Here is a 13,679-nt window from a genome sequence, read left to right on the forward strand (position 1 = left end):
TTCCCCTTCTCCTGAAACGCCCCCACATCCCTCTCTGCCCCCCACCCCTCCCCCTCCCCGACCCTCTTCCCCTCGCCTCCTACTCGCTTCCCTTCTTCGCCCCCTCCGCCCGGTTTCCCAGCCCCTGATCTCCCGTTTTGCGCCCACAGTGCTGGAGATCCTGAGCTTGATCCAGCAGCGCGAGCTCGCGCGGGCCGACGAGCACATCTTGGAGCTGGAGGCCGAAGAGCTGGCGTCGTCGGGGGGCGGCGCGCCCGGGCCGCCCAAGGCCGAGGGCGCGGGCGGGGGCCGCCGGGCCCGGGACGTGGCTCTGCTGTACGAGGCCCTGCAGCGCGAGCTGTGGGCGCTGGTGCGCGAGACGCTGGCGGGCCCCGGGCCGGGCGCAGGCGCCGGGGCGCGCGCCGTGGCGCAGCTGGGCCAGGTGCTGGTGCAGGAGGAGGCGGCCGACGGGCGCCGGGGACCCGAGGCGGCCCGCAAGCTGCGCGCCCGCTGGGCGGAGGCGGTGGCGCGTGCGGCCCGGGAGCGCCTGGAGGCGGCGGCGCCAGGGGCGCCCGGGGGCCTGGCCGGGCAGCTGGAGGCGCTGAGGGGGCGGCTGCTGGAGGACATGGGCGTGGTGCGGGGCCGCCTGGCGCCCTCCTACCCCGCCGGCCTGGGCGCCTTCGGCGTCTACCTGCGCGGCTACCACGGCGCGCTGGCCGAGTGGATCGGGGCCGCCGCCCGCCGGAGGCTGCCGCTGGCCGACCGCTACGCGCTGCTGCACTGGCACAACCAGGTGTACCCCAGGTGAGCGGGGGCCTAGGGATCGGCTGCCCCAAGGTCGCGTAGAACCCTCGCTTCCCCCCACTCCCTCCAGCCCCGGCCCCTTCAGAACCTAAGAACCCTCCTGGACCTTCATTCCTAGAACCTTAATATCGTTGACGCTTCCAGGCTCAGCACTGGTGACATTTACAACCCGAGAATCTTAGCGCTCTCCACGCTTCCCGCGCTAGAACCTCAGCAACAGGGATCCTTCCGGTCCTAGAGCCTTAGCATTGTTGACCCTTCCAGTCCAAGAATCTTTAGAATCATCAACACGTACACTCTTAGAGTCTTAGCACTGCCCACCCTTCCAGTCCTAGAAACACCACCAATCTTAGACCTTTAGAACTGACGACAATTTCAATCCTAGAACGTTAGCGCCAACGAGCCTTCGAATCCTAAATCTTGGCTTCATGCCCCTTTGGATCCTAGAACTCTGACACTGTCGGTCCTTCCAGTTTTAGGATGGTAGCACTTTCGGTCCCTTGAACTCTATAATCTTAGCATCTAGAACCTGAGTACCATGGACCCTCCCAGTCCTAGAATCCTATAACCATCGAGCCTTTGGATCTTAAAACATTTCCATTCTTGTGGCTGGGGGATGGAGTACGGTGATCAGCTACGACTGGGTCCCTACAGGCTCCAGGGAAAAGGGAGTTAACCACACCCAAACCACAGGTTGGAGGGTCAGGGAGTGGGTGGTCCCTCATTGAAATCAGGATGCTGTCACCAGAAGAATGGGAAGGCAACAGTTACCAACACTGACCTGTCCAGACCCCATTTGGGAATATATGTTCATGACACTCACATGACATCCATGAGAGATGGAGGCGGAACAGAGAGCCTGGAATGGTGAGACATGAGTTAGGTCTGATTTTCAGGGAGATGGGGCTTCTGGCTGAGAGCATGCCATGAGCAAAGGCCTGGTGTGTGCAGGGGTGGTGGGGGAGGTGTGGGGAGAGTGATGGCACGGCGCAGGCCAGGGCATGCAAGAGGGTAGAGGCTGGGAGTGAGGTCTGGAGTGGCGAGGCCTCCAAGGCTAGGCGAGGACGTAGGGACTAGGGGCGGAGGTGGAAGGGAGCTTCTGTCTGGTGAAGCTCTGGTGGGTGAGACCTTGCGTGCCAGGTCATAGAGCCTGGACTTGACCCCTACGAGTCTTGCCCGGACACCATCCATCAAGGAGCTGACTCAGGGAACTGGAGCCAGGGGAGCAACAATTCCAGAGACTTCCTTTGAGGGATGAGCAAAGCTGGCCCCGAGAGAGGAAGGGAGAGGCCCAGGTCACAAACACACAGGCTGTGAAGGGATGGGGGTGGGGAGGGGTTCAGCTGCCCAGCCCCTCCTCTCACAGACCACCCCCTGTTTCTTACCCCCACCCCCAGAGAGGTCCTAGGTCTGGTGGACATGGTCGCCCTGGAAAATGGGGAGCTGGAGCCCCTTCTGTCCCCTGGCACCCTTCGTGGCTTGGAGGATGAATGTGTCACAGACGTTAAGGTACCTGGAACTTGGCTTTGCTGATTAGGGAGCGGGAGGCGCTCTGCAGAGAGGGAGGGGTAACACTGAGCTTGGGGGCCTCTCTCCGCCCCCTTTCCCTATCTCCCTCTCCCCTTGCCCTTTGTGGACTTCCGAGTTCCGTCCAAAAGACATAGAAATGTAAGCCCATACCGATCACTTCTGTCTTACGTTCAGTGTATCCAAAGCACCCGGCCGGGCGTGGAGACACGCAGTAAAGGTTCAATACAATTCAGACACTTCAAATCTTGCAGCAAGAGAGAGTCAGTCACAGAACCTCAGCTCGCAGACTCAAAGACTCACAGAAGGAGGGCATCAAAGCATCTCTGCATATAAGCAGGGCTGATAGTAAACACGGTTAATTACTGGCCGGGCACAGGCACCGCTGAGTAGAATGGCCCAAGCTGTAAACAGCCATTCCAGCCACAGGAGTGTTTCTGGTCTAAAAGCCAGTCCTGCCCCAGCCACAGAAATCAGTATCTTTGCAACTTGAGAGCTTTGAATCTCAGGACCGAACAAGTCTACATTCTCAGACTCACTGAATTGAAGACAACATAGGACCAGAGAATCAAGAGATGTGTAAACCTTAGAATCCTAGACAGCTGGAATTCTTGAATCACAGAATTTGGAAATCGTGAAAGAATTGTCTTGCAGACCTGAGAGCAGAGTCTTAGAATCATCAGATAACGAGTGAATAAGCCCTTAAACCCGCTGGCTATTAGATGGAGGAGGCTTAAAACCACAGACTCAATATCAAGTGGCAAATTGTAGACTTAGGAATGGAAGGGGCTGGGGAAGTTTTCTGGTCCAGGCTCTCTCCCCAGCGTTACCTCGATGAGCTCACAGGTAGAATCCAGACCTGCTGGGGGCGAAGGGGCGGCGGGACGGCGGGGAAGAGGGGGGAATCGTGGTGTGAGAAAGCGGGGGAGAGGCTCCCAGGGACTCTGACTCCCGCCTCTCCCCCCACTTCCCCACTCCAGGCTCAGACACGGGCAGCCCTGCTTCGAGTGCTGCAGGAGGACGAGGAGCACTGGGCGAGTGCGGAGGACCCGTCCAGCAGCCTGGCACAGGATGTGTGTGAGGTAGGGGCCGGGGAAGAGAAAGGAGAGTCAGCTGGATGGTGACCAGTGGGAAAGTGGGACCTCACCTCCTCATCACTTCTCATCCCCCTGGACCACGCAGCTGCTGGAAGAGCACACAGAGCGAGCGCCCCGCATCAGCCAGGAGTTTGGGGAGCGGATGGCCCACTGCTGCTTGGGGGGGCTGGCAGAATTCCTGCAGAGGTATGGAGGGCTGGGGGGGAGGGCGCAGGGCTGGGGTGGCGGTGGGGCATCTGGACCCGGGAGCCAGCAGAGAGAGGAGAGCTGAAAGTGAATCAAGTCAGGATGGGCAGGGGCGCCTCTGTGGGGATGGCAGGCTTCGCTGGGCTGAGTGCCCGGCCAGGGAGCCTTATCCAGCGGGGCTCCATCTGTCTACCATCCTCCCTGTCTCCTCCCACCAGCTTCCAGCAGCGCGTGGAAAGATTCCATGAGAACCCAGGAGTCCGGGAGCTGCTACCCGACACCTATATCAGCAGGACCATCTCCCTGGTCAATTGTGGGCCCCCCCTGAGGTGAGAGCACACACAGTGTGTGGGCGAGACGGCCAGTCCTGGGTGACAAGCTGAACTGGGGTGCCTGGATCCTGGGTGGGGATCGCAGAGCTAGCCCCGAGAGGCGTATACAGGGGACCTTAGAAGCATAAAACCTGGGAGTCCTAGAAAGAACCATAGCATCACAGAGCACTAGAATTATAGAGTAATCAGAACCTGGGAGTGTTAGAATTACAGGAACCTAGAAGCCAGACTCTAGGGATTACATTTTTTTAAACATTTTCATCTTATAATACTTTCCGTGTATAGTTGATTTAGCATGTTGTGTTGACTCCTGCTGTACAGCAAAGTGATTCAGTTATATTACTTTACCTTTTTATTAACTTATTTTTAATTGAATTTTTAAAATTGGGAATGCATTCAAGATACAATAAGGCACACAGTGAAAAGCCTCCCTCCCCCACTCCTTCCCTCCAGTTATTGCTAATGCCTCACATATCTTTCCAGGGGTATTTGATACATTTACCAGTAAATGTGTATAAATAAGTGTATATATGCATAGACACACTTCATGCATATGCGTAGATATGCATGCATATGCATATTTCATAATATACAAGTAAATCTATTACTATGTGCATACATATTATTCCTTTTCCTTTAAAAAAAAATACAAATGGTAGAATATTGAACACACTCTGTCCTTTTCCACTTAACACCTTGGAGATCTTTCTGTTAGCGCCTGAAGAGTTCCCACCAGCTTCTTTTATATCTTTTACAGCTGAACTGTCTTCCACCGTTTGGATGTGCCGTCATTCATTTAATCTGTCCCCAGTGGATAGACAGTTGCCTCCACTCTTTTGTAGAGAAAAACCTGGCGCATCTGTCAACTCCCACAAGTGTGGGGACCAGGGATACATTCTCAGAAGGGGATCCGCTGGGATGTGGGCAGAAAGTGCCCAGCTGCCCTCCAAACCAAGTTATTCTCCTTTCAGTGATGGAGTGGGTCATCAACTGTTACAGTGACAGAAAATGAGAAGGGTCGAATTTTAGAATTACAGTCCTTGAGAAGCACAGACTTTTAGGATGGAAGCATCCCCACTCTCACCCAGAAAGCAGCGAGAGAAACAGACGCCTTCCTCCCCACTCCGTCCCCCAGACTCCCCGCCATTCCACAGAGCCCCCCAACCCCCAACCCTCCAGACATCCCCTGATATTTCTCAGCCCCCAGGACCCCCAGAGCCCCTGACTACCCCCAGCTCCCCATCTGACCTGTCGCCCCTGTGCCCCACAAAATAGGGTCCATCTAATGGGAGGCAGGTCCAGGCAGTTGGGCTGAGATGTTGAGGCTCCTTGACTTTTGGCTCCACTGATCCCCGCAGGGCTCTGGCGGAGCGCCTGGCCCGGGTGGGACCCCCTGAGAGTGAGCCGGCCCGGGAAGCAGCAGCCAGCGCTCTGGACCGAGTGACCCGACTCTGCCACCGCATCCTGACCGACCTGCTGTTCCAGGAGCTGCAGGTGAGAGAGGCAGTGGGCTGGGTGGGGCCAGGGCCAGGACAGGGGAGTGCCCCCGCCCCATCCTGCAGTTCCTTTCAGCCCATGACTCAGTGTTCGGGAAGCAGAGGGGGTGGGGGGGTGATGGCCATGTCTGGGCCGTTTAGGGGGACGGGGGGGGCACAGGAAGGAAGAGGTGGGAGGATATGGTCAGGGGGAGGCTAGAGAGCGATCAGCATGAAGGGGCCTGGGGGACTGGGTGGAACCCCCCCTCACTGAGGTCCTCCAAATCCCCGTCCAGCCTCTCCTAGACCCTAGGGCCTCATTCACTCATCCCCGGGGTCCTGCACATGGCCAGAGGGGACTAGGTTCAGAGGTGGGTGACAGCGGGGTGAGGAGCTGGTGGGAGTACCCGGGAATGGCACTGAGAGGTGTGCATGTTCCTGGCTGTAATTCGTGCTCAATCCACATTGTACGTCGGGTTGTGTCCCACCTCTGCTTAGAACCCTCCATGGCTCCCAGCTCACTTAGGACAAAAGCCAAAGTCCTCCCTGTGGCCCCTGAGGCCCACATGGTCTGCCCTTTCCCTCTCTGACCTCATCTCCTCCCACTTTCCTCCTTGCCCCTTGCTGCTCCTTAACGTGTCAGACACATTCCAACCTCAGTACCTTTGCACCTGTTCCCTCTGCCTGGACTACCCTTCCCTCAATAGCCACAAAGCTCCCTCTCTCAGCCCTTTCAAGTTTTGACTCAACTGTCACCTTCTCAGAAGGACCTCCCCTGACTGCCCTATTTAAAATAGAAGCCCCTGAGATTCCCACATGCCCACCCCCGCCACTCTATTTGTTTCCAAAGCACTTATCACCACCTGCCATGCTATATCCTTTGCTTTTTTTTTTTTTTTCCAATCTGTCTCCTCCCATTGGAATGTCAGCTTCTCAAGGGCAAGGATTTGTTGGAATGTTTCTAAAATAACTTTTCTATTATGGAAAATTTCAAACATACACAAAAGTAGGCAGAATGACAGAATGACCTCTTGTGGACCAGCTCCAGCAAGTATCAACTCCACCTCTCCCCCCACCTCTCCTGCCCACTGGATTCTTTTCAAGCACATCTTTGGCATCCTATCATCATCCATCAACACTTTAGCCTGTATCTCCAAAAGATAAGGAACCCAGCCTTTATAAAAAAATGTAACCGCAATGCCATTTTCCTACCTAACAAATGGAACAATCATTCCTTAATATCATCAAATATCAGATCAGAATTCAGAGGCCCCCAAGTGCTTATAATTATCAAGCGCTTGGAGTTTTGTTTATCTCCTTTTGTGCAGTGTCCCCAAGCGTTCTCTAATGTATCCCCAGTGATCCACCCAGGGCTGGGCCACAGGAAGGGTTCAGAGAGTGTTTGTTGAATGACTAAATGGACAAGCATGGGAATGAAAGTAAGCGAGTGTTGGGGGGAAGGGGGTACAGTCTTTGTTCCAGGCCTGGCTGTACTGCTTCCAGGTAGGGGGACTTAGGCAAATGGCTTTCCTCTTGCGGGGGGGGGGGGTCTATGTGTGCTCATCTGGAAAATGGGCCCAGGAATTCCAGGCTTCTCAGATGGCTGTGAGGAAGCAATGGGCTTGTGGCCATAAAGTACTTAGCTTGGGTCCTGGCCCTCGGGTCTTGGCCATTAGGGAACTTCATAAACGTACAGAGTTTATAGCAACAGCAACACGTCCTGAGCTGAGTGCTGTACCAAGAGCGTCAGCTCATTTGATTCACACCTGCTTTCCAACAAAAGCCCACAGGCCTCATTTTGGGAGGTTCAGAAAATTGGGCTACTATGGGATGAGAAAGCAGGAAGGGGGTGCTGGGCTGAGTGGGATAGGAACCTGCTTCAGACCCCCGTGGACACCAACCCCAGGGGTGTCCGGGCACCTCACGTCCTCAGTGTCCGTCCGACGGCAGCGTCTCCCCCTCGCTCCTCCCAGCCTCCACCTGAGGGACAGACCCACTGCCCATCCCACCTCCAGGATCCAGGTGCCTCCCTCCCCTCCCCCCACTGGTGGCCACTGACTACATCCTATGAATCTACCACCTGCATTCTCCTTTCCCCCTCCTCATCCCTTCTCACCCCTTCCCCTCCTTCCAGACTCCCCATTTCTGCCACAGTCTTGCCCCCTCCCAGCCATCTCAGTGAAGCACAAAGCTGACCCTCTCCCTCTTCTGCTTAGAACCTGCCATGGATCCCCAGTGCCCTCAAGAGAAATCTGGGGCTCCTCACAAGCCCGGGAGGCCTGTGTGCTCTGCTCGGTTCACCTGACCAGCCCCATCTCTTCACTGGGCAGTCATACAGGCCTCCCCCCCATCCCCCTGATTAGAAGGGTCCTAGCTTGGTTTAAAGCTCTGCTCTCTCTGTCTTGAAGTTCTTAATACTTTTTGAACAAAGGGTCTCCCATTTTCATTTTTGCATTGGGCCTGTGAATTATATAGATGGTCTTGCCAGCCACACTGACCTTCTTTCCGGTCCTCTGACCCGCAAGCCCATCTGAAATCAGAACCTTCTTCACACTGGCTTTCCCCTCGGATTGAGACTGAGCCACTCCCTCTCCCACCGCTCACTTGGCTAACAGTGACCATCTTCCTGGCCTCAGCTCTGGTGCCCCCTCCTCCAGGAAGCCCTCCTTGACTCTCTGTGCTGACTCAGGCTGGGCTTCCTAAACCCCTGGGCTCCCTCTTTCCAGCCGTGGCCACTCTGAGTGGTCACTGTCTGGGGAACGGGTCTGTCTCCTCTTCTGGAGGAGAGCCCCAGGAGGGCAGGGCTGGACTGTCTCCGCACTGCTGTGTCCCCAGCACTGCGCAGCCCTGGTTCAGCTCGGAGCAGCGTTTTGGGAACAAATGTTGAATTGATCTATGAAGAAAGAGGGCGGAAGGGAGGCAAACTGTGACCCTCTGCCCACTCTGTCCCACCCAGCCGCACTTCAGCAAGCTGATGCGCAGGAAGTGGCTGAGCGGCTCGGAGGCCCTGGATGGCATCGTGGGCACGCTGGGCGCCAAGGCCCTGGCACTGCGCAGGATGCAAGATGAGCCTTACCAGGTGCATCTGCTTGTGCGGGGGAGGGACGCAAGGTGGAACCCGGGGCCGGTGCGGGGAGGGTGGGAGAGCGGAGCTAGAGCGCTCAGAGGGGAGAGACCCCTTCCAGGTGGGGAGAAGCGCTCTCAGGGCGAGATAGGTGGCGCTCTACCGGGTCTGCGCGGAGGGTGCCCGCGGATACCGCGGTGTAGCGCGGGGTGCTGGCGGGGTCGGGGCCTCTGGATGGTGGAGCTCCGGAGAAAGCGGAGAGGGCTGGGATGGGGCACCGTTTGGGGGCCGGTGGGGGAGGGTCCGCGAGCTGATTAGGGGGGGCAGGACAGGAGTCACCCGCTGGGAGCCGGGAGGGCCGCCGGCGGCTGGGGGTGGGCAGGGGTTCCCGTTGGGTGTCTGGAGCGGGAGCGGGCGGTGGGAAGCGGGGAGGGGGGGGTCACCAGCGGCTCACACCCCCTCGCCTCTTCCCGGGTCCCCAGGAGCTGGTGGCCGAGCTGCACCGGCGGGCGCTGGTCGAGTACGTGCGGCCCCTGTTCCGCGGGCGCCTGCGCTGCGGCTCCGCGCGGACCCGCAGCCGCGTGGCCGGCAGGCTCCGGGAGGACGCGGCGCAGCTGCAGAGGCTGTTCCGACGGCTGGTCAGTGCGGCCCAGGGGCGGGGGGCTCCGAAACTACGGAAAACCTGGGCTTCCGGGCATCCCCAGACTCGATAGCCGGGGGCGGGGTCTTAGAATAAGACCCTCACCCCATTTGCAGCCAACAGTAACACTCTGATCTTCGCCCTCTGAGGGTAAAAACTGGCTTTCTAACTGAAAGAGAGAGCGCTCTGAGCGCAAATGAAGAGAAAAACGGTTCCTATGCCTTGTTGTGGGGATTAGATAAGTGCCATTAAAAGGGCCTAGGACCTAAACATTAGCTATTGTTATAAGCACAGATAGTCGCTAAATGCAAGAGAAACTCAGAACCTTAGCGTTCCCGAATCCAAGCATTTAAAAATCAGCAAATCTTATTTGTACCCAGTTGTAATGAGCTGGACGGGAAAGGTCTCACTCAGCCGCTATTCCAGGAGTTTCTAACCTAGAGTCCTTGGAATTTTCTTTTTAATTTTGGGGGAGATAATTGTAGAGTCACATGCAGTCATAAGAAAGAATGCAGAGAGATCGCTGGCATACCTTATGCAGTTGCCCCCAATGGTAACATTTTGCAAATTTAGAATCGGTTTTGAGGGGTGTCCCCGAGCCCCAAATTATCTGCAAAACTGGGAGTAGGTTATATTATGGATTTTTCTTCAAATTTCCAAAGGTTCCAGATAACCTCTGACTGCAGTCTGCCCTCTGCCCGGTTTTACGGACGAGAAAACTGCCAGGCGAGGCGAGGCCTTGGGAGGCTGTGGTTTCGAGGGGGTGGGTGTTGAGTGTCAGCCCGGGGTCCTCCCCTGCAGGAATCCCAGGCCTCGTGGCTGGACGCCGTGGTGCCCCGTTTGGCCGAAGTTCTGCGTCTGGAAGACACGCCCAGCATCCAGATGGAGGTGGGGATGCTGGTGCGGGACTACCCAGACATCAGGTGAGATCCCCGCCCCCACGCCGGCTTGGTTCCTTTTTGCCCGCGCTGCCGCCGGGCCGAGGTCTCCTGGCGAGCCTTGGCATCCGTCCCTGCGTTTCCTGCCCCTTGGGCGAGGGAGGGAGGCGGCGAGCGTGTCTGACGGCCGTTTCCTGCTGGAACCAGGGCATTATTAATACGATTTCCCTCCTTCTCCTGCCGCCGCCGCCGTCGCTGCCGCCGCCGCCGCCGCCGCCACCAGGGCTCGCAAACAAACAAGCAGCCACAGGAAGCCCAGGGCAGGGGGGCGCGGGGCCGCCCGGCGGCAGGAAGGGCCGGCCCAGCTGGGGAGCCGCGGGGGACACGGGGACACGCACGGGCACACGGGCGCACACGCACCGGGACAGTGGCAGGCGCCGTTCAGATCCTGATGGACCATTTCCTTTCTCTGTGATCCTCTCTGAGCCCCAGTTTCCTCTTCTGATCCATGGGGACAATAATACTCTTTTCATAGGATTATTGGGGGCTGATTAATTATCATCCGTGGTGACAGCAGTAACAATACCAATTCTTGCATATTGAGTTCTTAGGTCAGACCTAAGAAAGCACCTTACATACCCACTCTGTGTTATCTTATTTATTTATTTATTTATTTTTTGTAGGCAGTATTTGAGCATTTTATTTTTTGGGCTGCAAGGCTGCAGCATGTAAGAGTTATTTTAGAATATAAGCTATTTGAGAAAATCTTTGCACGTCAAAGGCAGCACTGTTCTGAGTGCTTAGCACCATCCGAGGCAGGCGGAAATTAAGTAGCTGATCCCAGTGTCACAGCTAGCCAGCAGCGAAGTTGGGACTTGAGCCCAGGCAGCAGGCTCTAAAGCTGGTACACCTGACCACCACACAGCACTGCCACTTGCATAAGGTGGTGGCAGTCCTGCAGTGCTAGTCGGGCATACAGACATTCTGTATGCAGAGAGACAGCCCCCCAGGAGCCAGGAGTAAGGCATCAGCTGGGGTGAGGTTGAGGACGTGGGGCTGAAGGTGAGGATTCTGGAACTGATTCAGGATGGGCGGTTCTGCTTCTGAGGTGTGGGGCTTATGTCCTGGGGAAAGCACAGAGCCCTGGAGTCGCATGGGGGCCAGGGGCCCGGCATTCCTGCTGGGTTGGGGTTTCTGAACTTGAATCTGAACTTGGATATGCAGCTGAGTTTGAAAGGTCTCAAGCTGGGCTGGGAGGAGTGGTTCCAAAGCTGAGTTTGGGGGCTGTGCTTTGCATCTCTATTGAGCTGGAAGGTTCTTGAGCCCCATTTTGGATGAGTGTTTTGGAGCTGTGGGGATTCCAAACTTGGGATGCGGGAGGGTGAAGAGACTGAGCTGGGTTGAAGGGGGTGGTGAAGACCTCAGAACTCTGTTTGAAATGAAAGTTCTGGAAACGAATGTTGGGTGCAGGATCTTGAGTTGCAATATGATGGTGGTTCTGGAGTTGAGTTTTGGATCCGGGGTCTGGAGCCGAGATTGGGGTGAAGGGAAGGTTCCATTGTGTTGGATTTAGGGGCAAGGGTTGTGGAACAGAGTCAGTTTTGAGCACAAAGTTTCTGGTTGGAGTGAGGGTCCCCAAGGTGAATTTTAAGTTCTGGAGGAGAATTTTAGTTGAGAACAATTCCAGGAATGGGTTAGAGGTGAAGTGAGTGTCCCAAGGCCGAATCTGGAGGAGGGTTCTGGAACAGCAGTGGTGAAGACTCCAGACCTGGCGCTGGGGTGAGGTGAGGGTTAGGATAGCGATGTGGTGGGCACTTCCGGCTGGATTCCAGTGATGCTGTGGGGCTGTTTGAGATGAAAGTGAAGATGAAGTTAAGGGTTGCTAACCGAGTCCAGAGCTTAAACAGGTGCAAGGGTACCAGAATGGAAATTCAGGAGCTGTCTGAGCCAAGTTGGGGGTAAAGATGGAAGGTTATTTTAATCAGGAGCTGAGATGGGGCAAAAAGGAATATCCTTGTGCTGGGTTGGGAGGTGACAGTTCTGGAATCCATTGTGAGTAGGAGGATTTGGAAATGTTTGGAAGGGAAGCTCTGGAGGGGGGCTGGTATGAAGGGGGGGATCTAGGGGTGCTGGTGGGAGGGCGGGATCTGGGGGGGCCTGGTATGGAGGAGGAATCCAGAGGGAGCGAAGGGGCTCCAGAGCTAAGGCAGGTTCTGGAACAGACGGCCGGTGGGGCCCACAGGCGGGCTGGGAGTGTATCTGGAGGACCCCGTGGCACCTGTCCCCTCCTCTACCCGCAGGCGGAAGCACGTGGCAGCCCTCCTGGACATCCGTGGCCTGCACCACACAGTCGCCCGCCACGAGATCCTGGCGGTGGCCCGGGACTTGGAACTCTCTGAGGGGGGAAGCCTGTTGCCCCCCCGGGACCGTGCCTTCTTTGCAGACATCCCTGTGCCCCGGCCGCCTTTCTGCCTCAGCCTCCCTCTCTTCCTGGGCCGCCTCTCCCTCTCCCGGCTGGCCTGCCTGCCCTGGCCTCGGCCTCCATCTCCGTCTCCATCACGGCCCCGGGCCCAACACTGAGACTCTCCCGGCTCCACCTCAGTGCCCCCCATCTCTGCTGCTGACAGACCATCCTCCCGACTCCCCGTCTGGGGCCACAGACCCCTGGGCTGGCAAGATCATTAGAGGTCTCCTCACCTACCCCCAAACTCCCTGTACAGAAGAGAAAGCGGCCAGAAGGAGCAAGGACTTTCCCGAGGCCATGAAGCCTGTTCCAGCGCCACCTCCCCAGCCCAGTGAGTGGTGGGTGGTGTTTTGGAAGGCTCTACAGAAATATCCCAGGCCCCCCCTTTCCCCTCACCTCAAGGTCTGGCCTCAATCCAATGTATTAAGGAACGTACGATACTTAGAATAAAGAGGTTTCTATTTAACACAAGGAAGGGCTGAGTCCCCAGTGTGTGGGGGGGAGGAAGGACCCGGGGCAGGGCCCACGGCCAAGGGCTTCTCACACGCCCAAGGCCGGGCTAGGGTCCAACTCTTGGGCAGGGCAGTGGAGGCTGAGGCAGGCCCTGCGGTGCAGGAGCAGCCGGGCCGCCCTGTTTACACCAAGTCCCCGAGGCTGCGTGACTTCACAGCAGGCCCTTGGCCTCTCTGAGCCAGCGTCCCTCATTTTGTCAACCCCAAAGTGCCTTCTTTCCTGGGCCTAGTGGTTCCACCTTGGCAAGCCCCCCCACCCCCATCCTTAGCCGGGAAACTGTATCAAGAGAGGAAGGAGGTTGGGGGCAGGGCTGGCGGCATCCAGGGCGCCCTCCTGGGTTGACGCAGGAAAATGTCAGGGTGGGAAAAATTCCAGCCTCTCACCCCCAGCCCTGCCGGATCCTGGTCCCCACGGAGACCTTGAGGTCACCTCCTTGCTGACCCCTGCCCCTCCGGCCCAGTTGGACAGCCTGTGATGGATGCTTCCTGGCATGGCTTTTTTTTTTTTTTTCCTGCAAAGTCGGAAGGAGGAGGCAGCCAGGGGTCAGCGTGGAAGCTGCGGTTGGAACCTCACGCACATTTGAACTCACGTTTGAAGGTGGGGACTCGGGACTCTTGGAGCCCCAGGGCTGTGTGACGCCGGATAGGAAGCTGACCCTCTCTGGGCTGTGGTTCCCATCCCTCTCTGAGGAACTGCTTAACCTCTCTTTGCCCAAGACAA

At 57.0% G+C, this 13,679-nt stretch overlaps 1 protein-coding gene across 1 annotated transcript in view; it reads left to right on the forward strand.

Annotated features, from left to right (window-relative positions):
* The window catches only part of EXOC3L2 (exocyst complex component 3 like 2), a 17,132-nt gene extending 3,713 nt beyond the window's left edge, over positions 1-13,419 (forward strand). Inside the window, exons 3-12 of the mRNA XM_024132735.3 lie at positions 150-783; positions 2,181-2,292; positions 3,291-3,392; positions 3,493-3,593; positions 3,812-3,922; positions 5,284-5,419; positions 8,357-8,479; positions 8,947-9,102; positions 9,906-10,027; positions 12,283-13,419. Of these exons, the coding sequence (XP_023988503.2) occupies positions 150-783; positions 2,181-2,292; positions 3,291-3,392; positions 3,493-3,593; positions 3,812-3,922; positions 5,284-5,419; positions 8,357-8,479; positions 8,947-9,102; positions 9,906-10,027; positions 12,283-12,562 (1,877 nt within the window). The 3' untranslated portion in view covers positions 12,563-13,419. The remainder of the gene's footprint in view (positions 1-149; positions 784-2,180; positions 2,293-3,290; positions 3,393-3,492; positions 3,594-3,811; positions 3,923-5,283; positions 5,420-8,356; positions 8,480-8,946; positions 9,103-9,905; positions 10,028-12,282) is intronic.
* Positions 13,420-13,679: the final 260 nt, after the last annotated feature.

This window comes from Physeter macrocephalus, chromosome 17 (genome assembly GCF_002837175.3).
Source record: "Physeter macrocephalus isolate SW-GA chromosome 17, ASM283717v5, whole genome shotgun sequence".
Taxonomy (NCBI): Eukaryota; Metazoa; Chordata; class Mammalia; order Artiodactyla; family Physeteridae; genus Physeter; species Physeter macrocephalus.